This window comes from Phlebotomus argentipes, unplaced genomic scaffold, assembly GCF_947086385.1.
Source record: "Phlebotomus argentipes unplaced genomic scaffold, Phlebotomus argentipes genome assembly contig_15, whole genome shotgun sequence".
In the NCBI taxonomy this organism is placed as follows: Eukaryota; Metazoa; Arthropoda; class Insecta; order Diptera; family Psychodidae; genus Phlebotomus; species Phlebotomus argentipes.
This window is the reverse complement of record NW_026776181.1, coordinates 16,906,857-16,930,129: the sequence shown is the minus strand read 5'-3', so window position 1 is coordinate 16,930,129 and position 23,273 is coordinate 16,906,857. Positions and strand designations below refer to the sequence as shown.

At 40.9% G+C, this 23,273-nt stretch overlaps 2 protein-coding genes across 3 annotated transcripts; both read left to right on the top strand.

The window, feature by feature from the left end:
* The first annotated feature begins 2,225 nt into the window (after positions 1-2,225).
* LOC132262036 (arylalkylamine N-acetyltransferase 1-like) lies at positions 2,226-3,228 on the top strand. The gene is made up of 2 exons (XM_059761154.1): positions 2,226-2,547; positions 2,618-3,228. Exons 1-2 carry the CDS (start codon positions 2,467-2,469, stop codon positions 3,158-3,160), a joined length of 624 nt encoding a protein of 207 aa, XP_059617137.1. The 5' UTR covers positions 2,226-2,466; the 3' UTR covers positions 3,161-3,228.
* A 2,885-nt stretch (positions 3,229-6,113) lies between these two features.
* On the top strand, positions 6,114-16,425 carry LOC132262121 (probable ATP-dependent RNA helicase CG8611). Of its 2 annotated transcripts, none has more exons than XM_059761262.1 (6): positions 6,114-6,228; positions 6,302-7,954; positions 8,741-8,931; positions 9,003-9,154; positions 14,911-15,103; positions 15,202-16,425. In XM_059761262.1, the coding sequence occupies exons 1-6, from the start codon at positions 6,172-6,174 to the stop codon at positions 15,335-15,337; spliced, it is 2,382 nt and encodes a 793-aa protein (XP_059617245.1). In that variant the 5' UTR covers positions 6,114-6,171; the 3' UTR covers positions 15,338-16,425. The 2 variants fall into 2 exon arrangements, with proteins under 2 accessions (XP_059617245.1, XP_059617244.1); XM_059761261.1 differs by having other exon boundaries at positions 6,293-7,954.
* The last annotated feature ends 6,848 nt before the right edge of the window (positions 16,426-23,273 follow it).

Genomic DNA, 23,273 nt, shown 5'->3' with positions numbered 1-23,273 from the left:
TGTCTAATTAATTAATTCGATTGTCATTGATTACAAAAGGATATTTCTGGTGAAGTTTGAATATAAAGGACGTGCGCAGGATTTCTTCAAAATAAGGATCACTAAAACCTGCTTAACAAATTTTTCGAATTATACCGAATTTCCCTGCCAAAATCATAGAAGAGATTTTGTAATAAATATTCCGCCACGCAGCGGAAATGTTTTGGGGCGAAGTAGAGAAAAAGGAGTCTAAGTGCATGTCATTGCCGTTTTACGTCAATATCCTCTTCTCGGGGTGGTTTTCTCAATGGCTTCTCTTCTTCTTCGCCCCGGAATAAATTCTCCGCATCGACTGCGGGTGGAAAACACACAAAAACCCTCCCGCATTTAAGAGACGATCGAGAAATCTGCCAAGCGTGGCGAAGTTATTCGAAACTTTCATCAGATTTTACAATTCCAGCAGAAAAATCCCATTCCAACCCTCGTGCAGAGCGGCCCCTTTTCCGCATTGAAAGCGCCGCCGATGGAATGGAAGCGATACATACACCCAATATTGCCCTCATTCCCAGAAGATGATACCATGACAAAGTATCTCTTAATGGTTTTCTCAATATACTTTGCATAATTTATTGGAGGTCGATGGACTAAAAATACACCCTCAAAGACACACACTCTCTCTCTCTCACCCCCCCATCGCCTGACCGATCTCCAGGGATGCTTTCCACTGCGGCCCTTTAATCTTTTTCCCAGAGTGGCGAAACGATAAAAGTCAAAATTGCCTCTAATATCCAAACAAATAAGCAAACTTTTCAATTTCACGACGAATTCTTTATTGCATTGAAGTTTTTTTCTCTTCCTTGACTATAACCAAGGGGGAAATAGTAAGGATGAGATTTCTGCACTTCTTATTTTCTCCGTTTGTAGGTATACAGAATCTTAAGAGGAGTTTCGAGACACTTTGACTATGCCTAAAATCACTTTTTGGGAAAAGTGTTTCACTTCATTACACCATAAAAATGTAAATTATTACTTGAATAGAACGATTTTTTAGAATTTAATGAATTACATAAGAAGAAACTCTTTTTCTGCTACGTATTTAGATCAAAAAGAAGATTTTGTTGATATTCTTGTGAAAATGTTTTCAGTCTAAGCCAAGGTTGAGGCGCAAAAATCAACTTTTAGTAAACTTTATTCACTTAATCTGTCTTAAATTGGAGGCTTTACTTGGAAAAGTAGTAAAATTTATGGTTCTCAAATTAAAATATTTCCAAGAAACTCAGATTTTGGTCCCAAATTTGGTAAAAAAAGGCTATTTTGAGAATCAAATGTCTTAAATAAATACACAATTCTGCCCCTATCTCCCCCTTGGCCATAACTTTATCATCCCCTTCAGAGACACGCGGTTCTTTCTTTCCGTATTCTCCACAAACTCCGCAGCATAAAGGGATGACGGAAAAAGTGTGTCCACTTTCGCGCTCTCTCTTCGCATTCTTAATGGGAAAGTCGGTGAAATTAGTATTCTTCCTCATGGAGTAATTTCTCAATTAGAAAAAGCTAATTAACAGCATCTTCTTTTCTGCAAAGAGTGGTAAAAGAAGATTCACGGGCATCATAATCATGAGAATTTTTAGCATCTATAATTGCCTCTCGTCTGTCGCGAAGACGCAAAGATGAAGTGAGGAGAAACACACAACTTTGGCGCGATTCTCCGTGCGAAAGCTAAATAAGAAATTTCTCATTTTCTCATGGCTCCAGGTGAGAAAAGAGGTTTTCATCTTTTTAATTATTTATTTATCCCCATCTTGAGAGCAATAATAAATGCAAAATGATCATTTTGAGAAGATCACTTGTAAACAAAATGAAGAGTCTCTCGCGTGTATACAAAAAAATTTTAAAGAGTCGACATAGAAGTTCACACATTGATGAATCGTAATACTATTTGAATTGTAAATCTAAATTTAACTCACGGCGACTCGGAATATCATTTCATCCACAATCTAATGTAACCACTGGGTGTTTTTTTCTACACACAAAACCACATTTAAAACACTGGATCGCTGTGGAAAACGCAGGCGTGGATTTGGCATGATAATATGGCGCTTCTGTGACTTTGCAGATCCTTGCGCGGCGTCTCAGTGCGCCACTGGTCGTTATGCAATGGTTTTTCTCAGCTGTGTAAGCTGAATGGCAGATTCGAATGATTTCGATCGGTGATCGGTCAACGATCAAAATCCCACGATACTCAGAAGAGGCAGCGTGGAAGGCTTTTAGTCTGCCGTCGGGCTGGGAACGCACAATAGGCTTGCATAATTGCGCGTAATTTGCTAACAAATCGGAGTAAATGTTTGCCTGTCTGCTTAGCACTTTTGTATTCGGCACTGAGACGTGATCCACAGAGGCTCGATTCATTCATCGAGCGCGCAGTGATACTTCATCCAAGTGCGGGGGAGTGATTAGAATATCAAGTGGCGAAGAGTGTGGTGAATTATGGCAGAAATATCATATGAAATGATCAAGCCAGAAGATGCGGATGAAGTCGTGGCATTTATAAGGCGTCACTTCTTTGAGGTAAATATTCCTGAAGTGAAGTTTTCTTTTGCAACACATCATCAAGTGTTCTTTCTCTTCATTGTGACAGGATGAACCGCTGAATAGATCTCTGAAGCTGGGAGAGTGCAAAGAACTGGAGATCTTCTCCACAGAATCTCTGCCTGAGCACATTTCCTTCAAGGCTGTGCGAAACGGAGAGATTCTAGGTGTGATGATCAATGGTGTGGTGCACAAGAACTCAGATGCTCCGCACGCAGATTTCAGTGGTCATGAGAAGTTCCAGAAGATTATCACTATGTCCGAAGGCCTTGAGCATCAGTGTGATATTTTCGGACGCTTTCCCGAACTGCAATCTTACGTCGATGGCAGGATTATGTGCGTGGCGAACTCTGCTCGTGGCTTAGGGATCGCCGGTCGTCTTGTCGAGGAGACTCTGAAGCACATGATCAGCGAGAATCTGTCTCTAATCTACATCCAATGCTCAAGTCTCTACTCAGCGCGAGTTCTTGAGAAGCTGAACTTCAGCGAAATTCTCACGCTCAAGTACGAAGACTACAAAATAGACGGTCAGCAAGTCTTCAGCCCGGAAAAACCTCATGAAAGTGTAAAAATATTTATAAAACGACTATAAAATATTTCCTTTGCGTGGAAATTTAACGACTATATAACTTAAGTTAATAAAATTTTGCACATGGGAAACGCATTTTGTCTAATTGATGCTTTTTTACTGTCTTTCTAAAAGCCCTTAAAGTGTTATTCGATGGTATTTGGATAAAAATGGAGGAAATTCTCATATTTCTTCTTGCATTTGCAGTGCGCATTTCCGGAAACTTCATTTCGAAATTATTTGTTTGTTCAACAGAAAATCCCCAATCGTGATTCACCCTTTTGGCCATATATATATATTGAACAAAAATACACTCTTTATGTGTGGCGCGTGTCATCATTTTGTTCTGGTGAGTAAATTATCATTGATTGTTGTTTATTCACAAATTTGTTTGGGATATTCGGGTGATGATGGGGTGGTGAAATTTCCCCGATATTATTTTATTATGTCGAGAATGGCTTGTGCGGAGAAAATGGCCCGTCGCTCTCGGGGGTGACAATAAAAGAGCCCAAAATTCCAGCCGGAAATACAATTTCCATAGAAAGCTGACAGTGGCGGAGCATTTTGCCTGGCGAGGGTTAGAAAAAAGGACACACACACAAATCAATTGTGGACTGGTAATGTCAACTTCCGTTGCCATTTAGGAAGCTGAATACACACAATTTCCAAATAAATGCAAACTGTGACTGGTGTATTGATTTTTCTCTCTTTCTCTCCCTCCGCGGGAGGGGTGAAAAATCTGCGAGCACGGCCATAAATTTGCAACAATGAGCAATTTACGAGGAAATCGACAAAAGCTCGCAGGAGCAGCTTTTACCATTGTGAAGATTATTGACAATTTTGGGCGCCACTGAGACGCACAAGCGCACCATTTTCCCCTTTGTCCTCAATCGACGCGAAACCATTTCCACACAGACATTTTCCTCCAATTTCCCAACAATTTTACAAAGGAAATTGCCCTTTTTCACCCAAAACTTTCCATTCCAACAAACTCCGGAATCAGTTCAACCGATGAAATCGCTCAATATTCATGGGAAACTTTTCTTTTCCTCTCAATAATCCGCGCTTCAGCGTCTTTTCGTGGGCCATCCAAAAAAAATACATCATGAGACTTTCCAATTCAACTCTATCATGAATCATTTCCTCTTTATTCATCCTCAACTTGGATGAATTTTTACTAGTTTGTCGACTTTTCAAATCTCGACGTAAATTAGACGAAGAGCTGCAGTAAAAATCTTCTGTGTCTCGTCAACCAAAACCATCTCGGGTTTTGCCATCTGAGACGCCTTCCAGAGGATAAGAAGAGAGGTTTTGCTTTGATACTCCAGATTCTCCGTCCAGAGGCTCCGGCGCTGGCACTCTGCGATGCCCCTTTGGGGGTGGGATTGGGAGATCCCCCTGCAAATTGGTGGTTCTGCGCGCTTCGGAGTGTGCAAAAGGGTCTCTTTCTCACTGGCACAGAGAGGCGTCGGAGCGTGTCGAAACCTAATTGCCAAGCAGCAGCCAGGGATGTTAATATTTAATGAATTTTATGTATCAGCGAAAGAGGGTGATAATTGCCTGAGAGCGAAGTGTTTGTGGATGGAAAAAGAAGCAACTTTGCCAAAGAAGTGTGCAATTTAATCTCTGCCAATGGGAGAAATTTCTCTACATACATATAATATTTTATTGAGTGCTAAAATTATCCTGAAGAAGGGAAGATTTCTTACATGGATTTTGAGGCTCTGTTGGTCTGAAATTGCGCGCACAGGCTATCGATATTAGGGGAGAGAGACCATCCATGAGAAATCCTTGCAAATTAGTCACACTTACTTATGTATTATTGTGGTTATTGTGTCGCTAAAAGACTCGAGCATTTTCTGTCCATTGAGGACCCCCGAGGGTGACGCATTAGCAAGGGGTGGCGTAAGTAAATTTCACTTTACTCGCATTTAATGCTGTGGCATGTATAACTTTTTCGCTTGGGGTCCGGGATTAACTTTGCTTGCGAACAAAAGGCAAGCAAAGATTGATGATCCTCTGCGTTTCCATAATGTCGAGTGCCTGGGCGAGTGGGAGGGTGTGGCTGAACGACAATCCAGGAAGAGATGCAAAAACGCCTCCACATGGAATTTGCCACGCAGGATGCTTCAGGAAGAGAGAGAGAGAAGGAGAGTCACTGCGTGGGCATGAAAAGGTGCGCCTGGACAAAAAGCTTAAGTGAAAATGATCCCTCGATGGCTTTGGGAAGTTCCTGGGTGATGAAATTATCTCTCAGCCGGGGGTGAAAGTGGTCCCAAACCACCCACTGTCATGCAGAGAGAGAGAGGAGACGACGATTGATGAAAGGCAAGTGGCTGCGAATTACCCTCAATTTGTGGCTTTATGCCGCACAATAATAATGCTGAAAAGGCTTCCCGAGTGTCTTAATACACACACAGAGAGTCATTTTCGTGGGGAAGAATTTCGATAGAGCATATTTTCCACCCACTTGGACGATTTATTCTCCTCAACTCTCAAATGAAAAGGCGCTGCCAAGAGTTTGGGGTATGTTTTATTTTCTCAAATACACCACAACAATAAAGATTATTTTTCGGGTAAAATGCTGAACAATAAAATGGGTGCAGGGAAAGCTCTTCCTTTTACATAAAAATCATGTTTGGATAAGGCTTTTATCGCTTTCATACTCTGCGGCTTTACATCACAATAGGGCGGTTGATATTTATTATCCTCGTACAACTTTTATTGCTTGCCTTCAAGATAGGGTGGATTATATTTCACTCTATTAAATTCCATATAATGCGAAATGTGTAACGCAATAATCCCCATATAATTTTATTATCAATCACAGAGGAAATTTCACAATTTTACCTCCTTTTTTTCACTGATTGATCTCAAAAGCGACCGTTTGGATCGCGTTGGGAAAGGCGAAATTCAAATGTGGGGCTTTTTGGGACAAAGTCACAAATTTCTCCACACACGTGAGAAATTGAGGTTAGTGTAAACACAAGACGTGTGTTGTTTTCATTTCGTGCAAGTGAGATTTCTCTGAAATAATGGATATTTCCCTAAATATTACACAAGGTCCGAGTGTGAAAAAGATTCCTCAACAGGTTGGTGTGGAAATACTTGCAAAATTCACGAGAATTTCCCCTAAAATGACTCTATTTGGCCAAGAATTTGCAGAGTGCGACTTCTTCGAAGCAGAAAGCGAGGGTAAAAGGTAACAAAACTCCTGGATTTTCCTTCAAATTCACTAAAAATGACAAGGTCAAGGCTGTTGTGGCCAGAAGGAGAGTCCCCAAAGCTGCTTCAGTGGCTAAAGTGAGGAAAAATTACGTGAGTTTGAGAGAAAGTGTGTCTCCGGAAAGTGATTCTTCCGGCGGTGAAGAAACTTCAGAGACTCCAACAGAGACTCTCAAGGAAGCCTCTGATGGCAATATCACCATTGGGATTCACAATTCTCCACCTAAAAAGAAAGCTGAGGCGGTGAAAGAGCAGCCAATTGAAGTGGAAGATGTAGTTTTTGCTCCTAGAAAACCCGCCCGGAAGATTGATCATCGATCGGAAGTTTACCAGCCTCAGCAATCAAGAGCTCCTGAGGCGCTGCGTGAGGAGTCAGATGACGAAGAGGCGCCCAGAATGAGGAAAAGACGCAAACTTCTGTCAGAAATGTCAGCTGAATTGCCTTCTGTGGAGTGGAGAGAGGTGAAGTCGCTGAAAGAGAGCGTCTTCAGTGGGCTTCCAATAACCGCCCTGAATCTTCATCCGCATCTCGTGAAGAACTTGGATGATCTGCTGCAGATAAAGGAGTTGACGTCCATTCAGCAACGTGCCATTCCCACGATCCTCGAGCAGAAGGACGTTCTGATTCGATCACAGACAGGATCTGGGAAGACATTGACGTATGCGCTGCCGGTGGTGCAGATTCTGCAGGATATTCGCCCAAAATTGACTCGGGATGGAGGGATTCAAGCCTTGGTGGTGGCGCCAACGCGAGAATTGGTCATTCAGACGTATGAATTGTTCGTGAAACTCCTGAAGCCATTCACGTGGATCATTCCTGGGTATCTTTGTGGCGGCGAGAAGAGGAAATCCGAGAAGGCTCGCCTGCGCAAGGGTATCAACATCATGATAGGCACTCCTGGGAGACTCTGTGATCACCTGACGCACACGGAATCCTTCCAGCTGAGCGCTGTGAAGTGGCTGATCTTGGACGAAGCTGATCGCCTGCTGGAATTGGGCTACGAAAGGGACGTTGGAATGCTCGTGGAGGCTCTGAATGCCCGCGAGAAGACAGCAGATGGCACGAAGACACGACAGACGATGCTGTTGTCAGCAACTCTGACACCGGCGGTGGAGAAACTGGCGGGATTGGCTCTGAATGATCCGCTCTTCATCGACAACACGGAGTCGGCAAAGGCAGAGTACAAGGAGGACTTCTCCAAAGTCATCCAGGAGGCAATATCGGGAGAGAAGCTAGTTGTTCCGGACACAATAAAGCAGATCTTTGTCGTGTTGCCGCCGAAGCTTCGTCTCCCAACGCTCTCAGGATTGATTGCTCTTGAGCATCGGCGGAAGAAAGATGTTAAACTTCTGGTGTTCATGGCGACACAGGATATTGTGGATTTCCATCATGACATCATGGTGGAGATGCTGACGAGGAAAGTGGTCGAGGAGGAGGACGAAGAGGTGGAGAATGAGGAAAGTGAGGACACAAGTGAGTGTCTTCTGAAGGGCGTTCGCTTCTTCCGACTTCACGGATCGATGACGCAAACGGAGCGGAAGGCAGTCTTCAAGGAGTTCCGGAATTGCAAATCGGGCGTTCTTCTGTCCACGGTGAGTGATCGTTTTGTCTTGCGTTTGTTCAAAGTGAAAAGTTTAGACTACATTTAGGCCTTTAGAGTCGGTGTTCAAGATGATGATTATGTGAGAAGATCTGAAAATGATTTCCTGGGACAGAAGATGAATTTGTCGCGCTGCTGGACCAATTTGACTTGTCCTAATTATGTCACGCAATTCAAGTGCGTCAATTGCTGTGGTGGGAAATCACAATGGAATTGATTTGATGATGATCTAATGAAGTTGATGATGAGTTGATCGAGCTTCTCTGCGTGATATTTCGCGCTCATCTCTAAATGTGTTTTGAGAGATGAGAGAGAGATTCGTGTGAACGCGGAGATTCTTTCTGGATAGGAAATCACTTAAGTATGACAATATAAATTTGTTTCTCCATGGAAAATAATTCTTGTACCACTTCGAGTGGCTAATTATCGTGTCTTATTTACACCTCATTTTGTGTGTGTTTAGATGAGAATGATATTTTTTTCTCTCTCTCCTTCTCAACTCCCCATCGATTTGATTTGCGTTGTACACTTTGTGGCGGTTGTAATTGAAACATCAAAATGTGGGAATCAGCATTTCTTTTCATCAACACCTCTTCTTCCCATCGTCCAATATATCTATATATAGAGATTGTTTCATATTGCTTTATGTATTTCCATTATACAACACGATCATTCAATTTCTGCCGTCTATTTTCCGGTTTTCCCCCCGCTTCGGGAATTGTAACTTTCTTCGGCGCCTCTCGATGGTATTTCACACTGATTTGCTGCTGCTCCGCAGGATGTGGCTGCTCGAGGACTGGACGTTCCGGAAGTGGATTGTGTGGTGCAATTTACACCGCCGCAAAAGTTGGCTGACTATGTCCATCGCATTGGACGCACAGCGAGGGCAGGAAGGAGCGGAAGGGCTGTGATATTTCTCAATCCTTCCGAAGTGGACTTTGTTCACACGCTCAACGAGAAGGGACTTAAGTGAGTTTCAGCTGGCAAATGTTGGTTGTGCTTTTCAACTGATGTATTTTTGTTGATTTCTGGTTGTGAAGATTGCTCCGGGATGACTTCAAGAAGTACCTGAAGCCACTCGTAATGCGGAAGAACACACCGAATGCAGCCACTGAAGCTGTCTCTGATTTGCAACACAAGTGCGAGCAGTTGATTGCTGAGGATCAGCAAATGAGGGAAATGGCCAGCAGAGGTATGTTGAATATTATAAGCAATATTCTAATGGTCAAAGTGAAGAACACAGTCGCTTGGTATTCCAACAACTCTATTATGAATGAGTGTGGAATGAGCATGGAGAAGTTGGGCGTGTCGAGGGCGAAGAAGTTGTGTTATTAAATCTCATGAGTTAATTCAATTTGATGGGGATTTTATTGATAAAAATGCGAGAATGAATTCTGAAGTCAGTGAAACGATAATAACTAAAAATTACTACTCCACCTCAACAGTTAAGTACAATGAAGGGGCGCGCGAACGGGGAGAGAGAGAATCCACCCCAAAAGGAAAAAAAAACTCTATATAATGAAATATGGCCGTGGGCGAAAGAATTTCTATGATGATTATTGGCCCTGAATGAGATTGATTCTGGATGACTGCCCAATGCATTTAGGTATGGATAAAAGCGGGCAGATGTAGTGTGAAAGTTGCCAAGGCAGCGCGAGATGAGAGAGAGATGGAATTTAGTGACACCCTCTCGATTTATTTGTCCTTTGTTGCAAATTAGTCTGAATAAATTGGCTTTTAATGTGTGTTTTCGCTGATGAGGGGTAGTTTTATCACCCCTAAATGCTACCATCTCGGCAGGAGTCTAATTCACAGATGAAATCCCCGTGTTGAGGCACTGAGAAGCGCGCAAATTGAATTAATTCTAGAGATTTCTCTTATCGTTGCCAACTTTACCCCTGATAATTTATAATACTGGCAACTCCGGTTTGCATATGTCGCCTTTTTGGTATTCCAGAGAGACAGAGAGAAAAAGGACTGATTAGTGGCAATTTTCCTGCGAGAAAGCCAAACCACAATGATGGATAATTAGGGTTTGTTGTAGAGTGAAAGCCCCAGAGAGAGGATCAATTTCCAACAAAAGAGCAAAGGCCCCAAAAAGTAAGATAATCTCCCCACGATCAATTCTGTAATCATGGAAACAGATGCATTTATCATCCAAGTTGAGTGTATAATGAATTGAATTAGGCTCAATGCGGTAATTGCTTTAGATGCTCGAGGAAACATGTGTATTGAATTCCTTGAAAGACTCGCTTTTCTCTCTCTCGTGCGCTGAAGAGTGATATATACAGTGACACGAAATCGAAAAGGACCCCCTGAGACTCTGAGACATATCGATGTGCCGCGAATTTCCACGTGGTGCTAGAGATCTAAATTTTTCAACAAATCTTACCTCATTAGTAAGAATTTACCATGCCAAGTTTGAAGATATTCAGACTAATCCTTAATCCCGATCACACACTCAAAATATGGATTAGCCATAATTCGTGGCTGAACTGGCGCTGAACACACTCAGGAGTTCTTCTTTGTCGACACTATTTGATTAAGTGAATATCAAATTATGGAGTGTGAACATTACACGACTCCAGAGGATTGTTTGGAGATTTTTCGACTGCGCAAGAAAGGACATCTAATCAGGGAGATAACCAGAAGGACCTCTTATCTCAGCTAGACAGTTTTGAGCGGAATTTACTGCGGCAAAAGGATTGATTTTCGGGGGGTCCTATTCGATTTTGAGTCACTGTATATATCGACAAAACTTCCCAAGGATACTTTATCCCAAATTATGCGACATGTTGCCTCTCGCAGCACAATTTCCATGTGTATGTGCATGTATTCGCATCAATTTGTGGCTTGGATTGAGAATGACTTACCCACGAAATTCGAGGGGGTGGCAAAAGGAATTTGAGCACAGAGCACAAATCCTCATATATAGTTTGAGTGTATTTGAGTTGTCTCTGTGGTTCATCCTATTTCACTTATGGTTTATTAAGCGCAAACTCAATTTTCATTTCGTCTCCTGCACCGGAGTTATTTCATGGCAAGAACTTTTGCATGCAAATAATGCTGTCTCGACAATTTATGTTCAGGATATTTGTGTGTATATTGACACATTAGTCAATTCCAATCGTTGTGAGTTTGAAATGACGGGGAAAAAGAGAGCAAAAATCTCAAGTATTCTTCCATGTGGAAATATTTTTCAAATATTTGAATCAATTGGAATTGCATAAGTAGTCACTTTTCGCTTACTGACAACTGGGGTGGGAATTCATAACAACCCGCACTCGACGATACACACACCGTATTTCCTCAATAAATAATTAACTGTGAAAAATCTTTTATTCTTGTCAACAATTCTGTATGATTTATTCAATTACAATTCACTTCTTTCCCCCTTTTTTCCTAACGTCGATTTGAGTGCGCGCCGTGAAATCGTAAAATGCGTGTTGGCTTCTATTCTTCGTCCTCCAACTCTCTCTCTCTCACATTCGGCATTTGTCGCACGGGGGTTGGCCTGTGAGCAAGCTGAGAGAGGGGGTGAAATGAATAAATGAGGAAAAATGTTACTTGCCACAATACCGAAAAGTCAACCAATTTCATCGCACCTTCACAGTTTCTCGACTCTGGAGACAATTATAGCCCCATTTTGAGGGTATCGTGGCGGCAATTCATGTATTTATTAAGTGGATATTGACGACATTGAGTGTACTTTGGTCTGAGAGGGCACTTTACTTCAAATATACAAATTGAATTTGTCCCGCGTTCAACCCTTCGATTCGTTAGCAGTTAACAAAGACACCCCATCGAATTGGGGTGTTGATTTGCATTATTATTGTCGCTCTGTCGACTGGGAAGAGCCACGCAATCTTGGCTATAATTACTATGATTCCTGCATTGACTATTTAGTTGGATTTTGTGCAAATTCTACCAAAAAAAACACTAAAGAATTCGGTCGGGTTGAATCGAAAACTATGAAAAGTCGCTTTTTCATAGTTTACGCTCTCTATATTTTTGGAAACCTTTTGATCTGTTCTACAACTGAAAATATTTTGAGATTTGTTTCTTATCGGGCAACAGTTAAAAAAAATTTACTTATCTAAAAATACGACTGGAAATAAATTTATATGTAATTTTTAGTTAACGTCGTGTTTTTTTCAAAAAAAAATTGTTGTTTTGTAAAGAAATTTTTAACAAATTTCTATAAAATCAAGTGAAAAATTCAGAAAACAATTTTTTAAAAGATATTTTAAAGGCGTTTCGAGGGCTTTTGAAGTAAATTTGGCAAATTTCGCAGCTTTTATGACGCTAAATTTTGATAGTTTTCGAGGCACCCGTCGATAATTTACAAATGGCAAAGAAGTTGGTATTTATTTAGCATGGCAGGAACTCTTTCTCAAGTACCACAATCAATTATTCTGTGACTTTTCAACACTTGAGAAGTCGTTGAGTGATGAAATAATAAATTCGAATTGTTATTATGCTGTGGCTGGGTTGACTGTAAAACCCACGAAATGAACATTAACTGCTCGCCTTAACGACAGTAAATGACTCTTAAGGGGTGGATGATGTTGGGGTGGAGAATTTGATGGATAAATCTGTATTTAATGGTTACACTCTGCCATGAATATTATTGTGTTGGAAAGAAGTCAAGTGGTCACGTGTAAGTGTAACAATTTTTTTCCTGATTTGAAGGACTCTCACTAGTTTTCCCTCCTGCAAAGAAGGAGGACGCTTGAGTGGAGGAGAATTGAACACTGCGGGAATGGGCTATAGAAAATATAGAGCGAAGAATGTATGTTAGGCATGAGAAAAGGAGCAATTTGAAAATCATCAACTATGCATAAGTCAAAGTGAACAGTTGCCACGGGAAAATGAGGGTTGGCAAGTCATTAAGGGCTTTTCTACATATGTTTTTTTTCGACACATTCGTAGAGGAGAGAAAAAAAAAGACTGTAATGCCATTGAATTGGCCGATTGGTCAAAGAAGGAGGAAGACTTTTTTGGGTGGAGAATTCCTCAAAATGTCACAATTAAAAGTCACTCAACGATATTTTCTCGCACACTAAATGCTGAACTGTGTAATTTTCCACATAAACACACACACACACACTATTCTGAATGATCTCTTTTTACCAGTTCACAAATAAACCTTCTTTTGGCTCTACATGTGTCAGCTATCCACTTTCCTAATGGATTCTTCAGTATTTGTAGGCAGTTTTTGGTGCTTGGGCTGTTTGGGGAGTTTTCCAACCAGTTTGTGTAGTTGAACAGCTCTCCATCCTCAATCCATCGCCACTGACTGTTGTCTTGATAGTTGTAACCTCCGATCCATGTCACGTAAGATCTCGGCTTGATAAACTCAGCTAATGCGCTGTTGTCCTCGTCAGACTTTGCAGATGCGAGAACCATGTTGAGCTTCAAACACTCCTCATTGGCCGTCACCCAATCAACCTGCAAATTATCCATATTTTCCATCACTTTCATATCAAAGGAAAATCACTGGATTTTTTGCCAGAAAACGCACTAAATTTCTGCCCAAGTAGAGTATTCTGTCTGATATTCTATATAGAACTATTTCCGATTTTGCAGTTTGATATAGGAAAACACTCAAAAGCAAGCAAAAAGTCTCAATTCTAAGAAGCATTTTAATTGAAAGACATTCAAAGGAGAACTGAATTCACTTGACTCTCTGGACTATTTGCGTGGTTTTCTTCAATCACAAGCAATATACACCAGCTTATCAGTTATTTACTTGTGGGAATTCTTATGAATTTCATCACTTATCACTCTGTGTTTTTGATGTAATTAATTTTTCAGCATTCTCTGCTAAATATCCACTGTAAATGGCATTGCTAATGCTGTGTAATTTCATTTTTTTGCACACACTTTGTATCATTTTTCTCAAATTTCGTGATCTCATGTGTTTATTTGTTGCTGCTCGTTGATGTAATTGCAATTAAAAATCACTCAATGTGATCATAGGCGCGGATTTTTTTTATGTGTGTGTGTTCTTCTGTAGCTCAAAGCTCCGCGAGAAGAAACACACAAAAAAAGTGATGGTGTTTGAATAAATTGCTTATTATAACATTGGAATATTGTTGGGCGAATTGTCGCTGGTATTTTACAAAATGATTCCGTGAATGATGATGACGATGGGTGGACGAGGTGGAGAATGATATTTGTATGGGAAAATGGTGTGGAGTAGCAAAACAAAGTATTAACAGGTAATTGATATATAAAAATTTAAAATGAGAATGTCTGCACAACACACGTAATATGATAATTTTTATTTGGACACTCTAATGCGATGTGGCGAGGAAAAAGCTCTAATGATATAAATTAGAGGGTTAGATAGATTTAGCGGATGTTCATATGTTGTTTTTACCAACACATTCTGTCCGTTTGTCTGTGTTGGAGTGTGTTCTGTATCACAATCTCTTGGGCCAGAGAAAGAGGAAAAAAGAATGGTGTTTCTCTCTAATGGACAAACAACAATTTCCAATGCAACGATGCGACTGATTAATAGTTTTTCTCTGTGGATTCTCTGGTGGGTGAAAATTTTACAATTTAGAATTTGAAATTGTGTCCCATTCTGTCTTCAGACCATTAGCCAATGGTCATCATTTGGCCAAAGGCCGGTGGGAGGGAACATTGGAGATAATTCGGGTGGTAAAAATGTGTATAATTTGAGCAATTAAATGACGATTTCGGGACTTGAATCGATTTTTTTTCTCCACTGTGTAATTCCAACTTAAGTGACCGTTTGTCATTGGGTTGCTCCGCATGCGAGGAGTGACACTATAATTACTAGGCCATGGAAGGATCTCTTAAAAACAGCTCGATTTTTCCACCACACGCTCAAAATTTCAAAAAGTACATAAATGCTTTGAAATTGCTGATCCATTAATCTTTTGTGATGGCTGAGAGACAATTTCTGCTAAATTTTAGCCTTTGTCTCGTGGATTCGCTTCTATTCGGCCTTCCCCAAGGACTTGAGGCACATCTTCAATCGCAGGGAGATCCATATGGGCCACTTTGCCAAGAGTCTGGGCCTCAGGGAGCCGCCGTCGAAATTCGCAAGGAACTTCACTGCACCAAAAGCTCAAAAACCCGTCAATCGACTCACATTTGGCCACAAAGGGTAAGTTTGCACACTCAATTACCGTGATTTCTTCTGCCATTAGTGTTTCAGTGAATTTGCAAGAGCACAATTCTTCTCTCTCATTTCCAAAAAAAAAGGGATGACGATGATGCTGATGAGGATGTGCGAAGTGGTGGTGCGAGTTTGGCTAAATTTGCCACGCAATCCAGAAGTTTGACAACATCGGAGTTCGATAGCGGAATGCTTCCGGGCAGGAGGAAGAGAAAGGCGTAGCGAAATGACAAATGCGACAATCAACCACAAATTACGCTGGCACTTTGCGGGGAAAATGTCAAAGAAACACCCTCTGAGAGGTTTAAATCTCCCAGCAGTGCTGCAAGGTAGAGTATATTGTACTTCATTGCGCAACAATAGGGCCTGAATAAATGCACTTTGCGGGACAACAAACAGCCAGAGATCTCCTCTCTTTGCCATGTGGCGATGGTGTAACCTCAGCCGTCCTGTGGGGATTAGAATTGCAGTAGATTAGTTGTGCACGTGGCAATTGATTGTCGCCGATACATTTGCTTCTGGATTAGCACACTCGTGAGTCCATCAAGCGAGGGTCGATGGGGTTGAGGACAGTGTCATATGTCGCCTGTCATGGGAGGTTTGATTTATTATCTGGGCCCAGAGTGTGTAATGCGATGTAGATGGGAAAATGCGGAAGAGTGTATTGCATTAGTGGCGGTTATTTGCTCATGTGATTATCCTATAAATTGGAAATTAAATTGTTAATGTGGTCATTTTGGGGATGTTGTTTGCCTTAATGAACATCTTACGCTCTACTTAATTCTCTATTAACATTTTATTTCTCTTCTCTCCCTTCGAGGGATGCAAAGACTTTTTTTTCCATCATTTATTATCCCACAGGAAAATTGAGTAATTTTTCTGCTTTTTTGCCCTCCGTGCCATATTAATATCCTCACTGTCTCGGCACTCTGCGGTGTGAAGTGGCGGAAGAATGGGGAGGAGGAACGCAGAAAAAAATGACTGAGAGAGAAGAGAGATTATTCAGAAGATGATGGGGAAATTTTCATACAATTTTTCCTCTGCGATGAAATGCGAGTGGGAGAATAGGGTGGAAAAGTGTGTATACTGTCGTGAATGATCAAAAGTGAGCATTTTTGTGGGCAATTTTCTGACACGTGAAAATGTCATTTCCAATTTTGACGCTTCAATTAATTTGAATTGCGCTCCTTCCATTCGGGAGCTGTTGAAGAAGAAGAAAAAAAAGGACCAGAGCGAGAGAGAGAGAGCGTGTGTCTGGGCAATTTGCGCGCGCGGGGAGAAATTGTGAAATGTTTTTGAGGATGTGCGAAGGAGAATATCGAGTGTGGCGCCAGTGAAGATGAAGTCTGAACCACTTTCGATAGCTTTTCTAATCAATCTGCCCGGGGCCGATGGTGGTTTGCAGCGGCGTCAATTCAACATCCAATAAACAATTGAGGTTTCGCCATCAATTACTATTCAGTCGAGGAATTGCTACTGATGCAGGAATTTGCAATTTATGCGTGTTACTCTTCTGCACAAGTCATTCGCCTAAAGATGCGCGTTTAAGTTGGAGTGTCTCTCTGGGTTTTTGGTGCAGAGAGGGAAACTCTCCCTTGTCTGACTGATTGAGCATTTGGAAAATTCCAAGGGGTCAGTCACTCGCCAGTCGAGACCATTATCTTTATGAATATTCTATCATTTTCTTGATTATTTGTGTTTATTACTCAAATTTTGATTATTTCATTCAAATTCTGATTATTTTCTGAATATTTGATTAAAAATTATTTATTCATTTCAAATTCTGATAATTTTTGGATTATTTTACTCAAATATTTGAATTAAAATTGTTTATTTAATTCAAATTCTGATTATTTTTGGATTATTTTGCAATTTTGCTTAGGAAAATAATCATTTTTTGATTATTTTACTCAAATATTTGACTATTTGATTAGAAAACATTAAGATTCCTCAAAAATCGTCATGTGATTTGCCTCTTTGAAAATTCTCACGTTCAAGAGCGCCCAGATTTCCATTCCGCCATTCGTCAATACAAGAATCACACGAAAATTGTTCAATTCTTCTTAATATTGTGAGCGCCTGAAATGAGTCCAAGCGCAGAATTTGCGATTGGAATGACGAGAGTAAAGATTGATAATGGAAAAATTCCTACTAATTCAACCACAAATCGATTCGGCCTCTCGTTGCACTTCTTTGATTTTGCGGCAAATGATCGTCCCTGTGCGGATGATGATGTGATTTTAATTTTGGCCGCGGCAAATTGCAACGCAAAATGCAAATTATTTGCCTGTTTTGCCCCTTCGCTACCGGTATTTGCAATTTCTTCCCTCCCTCTGCGCACTTTTGCATTACAATCCAAATTGTCGGATTGCGGTTTTCGATGGAGATCAAGTGATTTGATCTCCCGCGCTTGTGTCGTGAGAGATGTTTGCGGAGGAGAGAAGAGTGAGCATTATTATCCATCCTCTGGCGGCGCAATTTCTTTGCCAACATTTGTATGTTTGTGTGTGAAAAATGCACCGAGAATTGCCCAATTCAGGGTGATTGAAGTTCGCCTTTTTGCAAATTGGAGCTCATTGTAATTAAATCAATTAGCATCAGAGACATGATAACCTAAATGTACGCGCAAGAGTCGCTGTGTTGGTGTTTGTTGGCAATTTTAATTATTTAATTAGTCGATTCTCCCATCGATGTGTCTTAATTGTGTAATAATTGCTTGAATGCAGAGTCTTTTCTCTCTCTTGCCACCGCAGTTTGAGGTGCAAAAATACACCTCACCAATAACTCTGCGCGGCTGAGATTGAGATGAAACAACAGAGAGAAAGCCCTGTTCCGCTATCAATGGACGACTCTTCTCCGCCACTTGTGCTATCGCGTTCAACAATGAATCTCTGCACAGCATAATTGTTTTAAAACTGAAAACAATTAATAATAAACATATTTTCACACATTATGGTTTCGTGTTTGGCGCGAGAGCAAACTTTATAATGTGCAGTCTGTGTTATAAAATAAAAGAGGGATTAAGTAATATATTTTTGTTGAGATGAACAAGAAATGCATAAAGGAGGAAATGTGTGTATGAATATCTGCCAAAGAGTGAGAGAGAAAATTAACTTTTTTTCTTAATGTTAAATTATGCTTAATGTCTTGATTTCTTCACACAATATTAATGTGTAAATTTTGTTATGAGAATTAGTCATGTTTCATTAACAAATTTCACCTATAAAATGCCGCACTTTTGGTGGTTATTTAATGCCTTCAAGCCTTGCTTTAAGCTGTCTCTCTGCTCTTCTCCCCCAAAAATTGCTCCATATCGCAAAACTGTGAAGAAGCGCTTGTCTTGTGATTGCCGAAAATACCCCCCAAATGATCTTCTGAGCGCTCTTTTAGACCAAAATGGCAGAGCCATACTCGCTATGCGAGCCTCGGAGCGAGATATCTCTGCACACCTCCTAAAAATATTCAATTGCGCGGTGTGCAATTTAGCGAAATGCATCAATTTGCATTTTGCATTCTTAAACTTGTTTGCGGAAACCATAATCGGCAATGACAGCGGCCGCTGGGGGTTTTCTTTATGATGATGGCTCTCGTTCGCGGATCACGACAGCGAGAAGCTCGCACTGCAAATCAACATTAAACTTGAATTTAGCATAAGTGTCAATTAGAGCGGAAAGTGGCGATCGCCGATTGGGGGTTGAATTTCACAAGTAGCTTCAGGGTTGATTCTTGGCCACGCAAAGTGCCATTTTTTCCTCTCCTCACGACCATTCTTCGGCAAATGTGCACACAATTGTCGATTCCTCCGAGTCAGAGAGAATTTTTCGCACTCCTTCGCGATGAGCCAATTGCACAATCGCGCAGCGTCTGAACAATGATAATTCGCGCAATTTAATGCTTCTGCCCCGTATCATGTCTTCGGCATTGCACACACTCACCTACAACGTGTGTTAAATGGGGTTTTTGTATACGCAAAATACACATTTCTGTGTGCCATTCCGCCATGTGGAAGCAAATTGCATAAATTTGCTGCACTTTTTCTTCTCACTCCTTCAAGCGCTTAAATGAAATTTTGCTTCGAAATGAACTAATTAGCTCCATTAAGTGAATTCTCTGGCTATGAAGTGAAATGGGCGCCCAGAGAGAGACTGGAACGGAGAAATATAGGTAGAGAAAATGCGATGAGCACACTTCCTTGTGTACATTTTCACCCATTATCGGCGCGAGAGTGCGGCGCTGTGGAGGGGGAAAAGTGGAGCAGGAAGTGTTGTGCTGTTGAGGAGAAGTACATATATATGACGAAGAAGAAAAATATAACACAAAATTAATTTATTGTTTTATGTATTTACCAGAGGTTCACACTTCTTCGATTGAGGTGAAATGCCATAATTTTTATCATATATATATATGAAGAAAAATTGATGGAGAATTTCCTAGCTAATTACAAAAATTACGAAATAGACTAATTAATCATGTAATAATGGGAGAAAATGGGATACAACTTCGTATTAATTAATTGTATTGTTTAGACCAGGGAAATTAATTTCTTACATGCGCGATTGATTCTGTGATCGCAGCCGCGAGAGAGGAAGAGAGCCGCGCGCCTGGGAATCTTGGGTGGTCCATTGGCGATGACGATCGTGTGTCATCCTCAGGTGTATATCACACGATATCCTTACATGACTAATTTGATATCACTTTCGAGCGCTATCCGAACTGAAATTGGTGATCACGACTCTGCGATCTGTGTCAGTCACGGAAAAAATTTGTATCGTTCGTCGCACGGAGAGTCTCACAATGCGACGAAGGAAAGAGTATCCGCGCCACGGGACGAGGAGGAGAGGAGAGGAGAGGCGCGGCAAGGTGTGCAGAAAAACGCTGAGATGCTGATGAAATTCCAGTGAAGTGAGATTGTCAGTTATTTCACAAGAAGTGAGAGACTATGAAGAAGGAAATGCAAATTATTGGCGGAAAATAAATGAGAGAAATTGTATCTCGCGCTCTTTTACGATGATCACACGGTAAATGTATTTAAATGTCGATCCCATCAACCATTTATGAACCATATAGAAGCTGTGGTAATTAAAACCACGAACGCATAATCCCTGTATCTTGTCGTTCCCTCTTTTTACCACAAGATATTTAGTCACTTTGTAACCTGAGCAATGCAGCTCATTGATAAATAAGATGAACTCCGTGATTTTAACCCCTCAGCGACGCTTCGGAATTTCAGTTGTGCTGTGCAGAATTATTAACACTTCAGACACTCCTAAACGTCTTGAAGACGTTTTCTATCGCTTTTTAGACTCCTTCAACTGTTTCTTACATGCATTTCGAACTCAGGATTTGCTTAAAGATAATTTCTGTCTTCATTTGCTAGTTTTATCTTTGGAAAATGCTTAGAAGAATTCTAAGCGAATTGTGACGTTATGTGGTTTTGTGCTAATTAAATCCTTTGAACCTTGGAAATGATTGAATATAATAGTTGAATTCAGCATTTTGAAGCACAAACTGTTAAAAGAACTCAGCAAAGAGACTTTTTTCCAAACTGAAATGACATTTTTGAGGTTATGATTGACTTTGAAGCCGTTTCTAACCTTTAAAATTCACTCAATCTGAAGCTTTTTTGCACACAAATGCTCAAATTTGCCGAGAAAAAGGAAAATATTCGATTATAAGTGTTATTGAATCACCAGAATCGGTTTTAGAGGTTTTAAAACAATCACATAACCTAAAAAAAGCAATAAGATTGATTTTTCTAGCCCAAAATATTACAAAATGCCTCAAAATGCTGATCTTGGCCTCATTATTCGCTTTATTCAATAGTAAATCTGTTCTGAAACTGCTGAGAAGTGTCAGAGACGTGAAAAGTAGTGTACAGATTAGTCACATTGTCTCCCTCTTGGGAATGCATATCTTTGGTTGAAATCGAAATGCGCAGTTCGGGTTTATCTAAATTCCACCTAATCGCTGCGCGTATGGCTTCTGATCGGGTAGAATGCATTCGAATGGCACGGTTGAGTGGTTGATACTAAATAGGATCAGTGCAGCTAATAAACATGTTGTAATTGGATGGAATGCGTCTCTCTCTCTGCGCCAAGAAGAAGTGTCGATGGCATAGAAAGACTGCCGTTTGCGGTGATAGTTTGGGATTTCTAAATGATTATAGACTTAATGTCACAGTTAGTGAGTGTGTGGAATTGACCGTTGGGATATTTTATACCTTTGATTGGCAAGAAATTATTGTTGGAAGCCATTTACTTCCCGTTCATTTCAATCACAAATTATTTTATGTTGTTCAGTTGGCAAGTTGTTTGTCTCTCTGTGGCATTTTGATTCCACAAAACCACTCATCATTAAATGGCGCACATAAAATGCCATCAGACTAATTGGCGCGATTATATCACGGAGAACTGATTGCTCCGTCAATGGCTGATCTCTCGCCAGTGGTTTACCCCTCTTGTCACCTCGCAATTCGCCCGTTTGCGCGCCGTGTGTGACACGACAAGCCCACCAAGGTGGATGTGGTGTTGCTGCAGAAGTAACACAATATGCGACACAGAGAGAGAGAGAGTTGCAGGCGATCCACTTGAGATCAATGGCAAGAAAAATATGGTAAATTGTCCTCAATCTTTTGCAAAACTGGCAAAGGGTCAATTTTCATAGTCAACTCTCTGAGGCATTATGTGTGTGTTTGATCTCGCCTCTTGATCGATTTGTCTCACAATTAAATCCCCTCAACGATCATCCCGTGAGCGCGCGGTGCATTAATTTCTGTGGCCGATTATCAATTGAAATTTAATACGTTCTTATTCGCTGAGGGTAATTTGCGATGTTGGGAAAAGAGTTTGCAGAAAAAGCTCATGCTATTCTCATAGTCATTATCGATCATTCTGTCAATTTAATAAATAATGATCGGTGTCGATGCGATATTAATGCTGTGGGACTGAGGCTTTTTTATCTCTCGTCATCTCTCATATCCACAAATGAAATGATCGCATATACCGATCGTATCGTGGCATAATTGTGATCGCATTGAATGGCCAATGCGCGGTGTGTTCTGCTTGCGAATGCTGCTCAACGGCCAAAGTGTGTGATTAGAAAACATCAAGAAGTAGAATGTTTTCTATTAAATTTCATACTCCCTTTGCGAGAGAGACGCAATTTTGTCGTTTTGTCGATCTCCGCGCGCTCGCCCGCTTTTGCCTATTCACGAAAATTACAACGTGGCTATGTAGAGCCGCTCGTACACCCATAATAATCACTTGATCGCGACGCGAAGCCATTTTGCCATCCTACGACGCGGGCATTTCAGCAAAGATGGTGGAAAATTGCAATATAATCAAATGAATTATATTTACTTTATACGTGATTTTCGATAAATCGCCTCAAATTATATGGTGATCGCTCGATAAAAGCACAATCCCACTATGCATGGCCACAAAATTGATTGAAGGTGCACTCTGGCGAACCAGTCATTTAATTTTCTCTCCCTCCGATCGGCAGGAACAAAAGTGCACATGCCGTTGTCATCGCGGTGTCGTCGTGGTGCAACAGAGCGAGAGAGAGAGAGAGAGAGATCGCGGCGTTTAAGCCGCGATCGATGCGATGATGAAATCGATGTTAAGATAATTGCCGGTTTCCCTGCTGCATCTCCCATTGGCCATTCGCAACCTCCGCGAATTGGGGCGTCTTCACCCCAGCGCAATTTCACCTGTGGTCACTTCCCCGCAGCGACGAAGCCTCCCAAAGCCTCAACAGACGCTTTCAGCCTCTCTAAATGCTCTCATGACGATGTCTTCTTCATGCCATATAATTGGTGTTTTATAGAGGAATTCAGTGCTGTGCCTGAATTCCACTCTCACGATCACCAAACCCCAGAGTTGCGCAGAAGATCATTAATATTGATTTTTCGTTGACTAAATTGAGCTTTTTCCCGGCCGATAAAAGCTCTGTGAGATGATTTGACTGGATGATATCCCAAAGAGAATTTATCGTACAGATAATTCGGCTCTTTTTAGTCTCCTAAACACACACTTCCGCCAATTTCAGCGATTATTGTTTATTGATTCTCTCAGCCACTTCTTGTTCTTGCCGAACAATTTCGGGAATTATCTGTGAAAATGTTGCGTCAAAGGTTTTTCACACACTTTTATATAGT

Bases quoted from the DNA above. Each gene is read 5' to 3' on its own strand.
- LOC132262121 (XM_059761261.1), top strand. From the start codon at position 6,172: ATGGATATTTCCCTAAATATTACACAAGGTCCGAGTGTGAAAAAGATT. The intron at 6,229-6,292 runs GTTGGTGTGGAA...TATTTGGCCAAG, and splicing joins TGAAAAAGATTCCTCAACAG to AATTTGCAGAGTGCGACTTC. The intron at 7,955-8,740 runs GTGAGTGATCGT...GCTGCTCCGCAG, and splicing joins CGGGCGTTCTTCTGTCCACG to GATGTGGCTGCTCGAGGACT.
- LOC132262036 (XM_059761154.1), top strand. From the start codon at position 2,467: ATGGCAGAAATATCATATGAAATGATCAAGCCAGAAGATGCGGATGAA. The intron at 2,548-2,617 runs GTAAATATTCCT...TCATTGTGACAG, and splicing joins TAAGGCGTCACTTCTTTGAG to GATGAACCGCTGAATAGATC.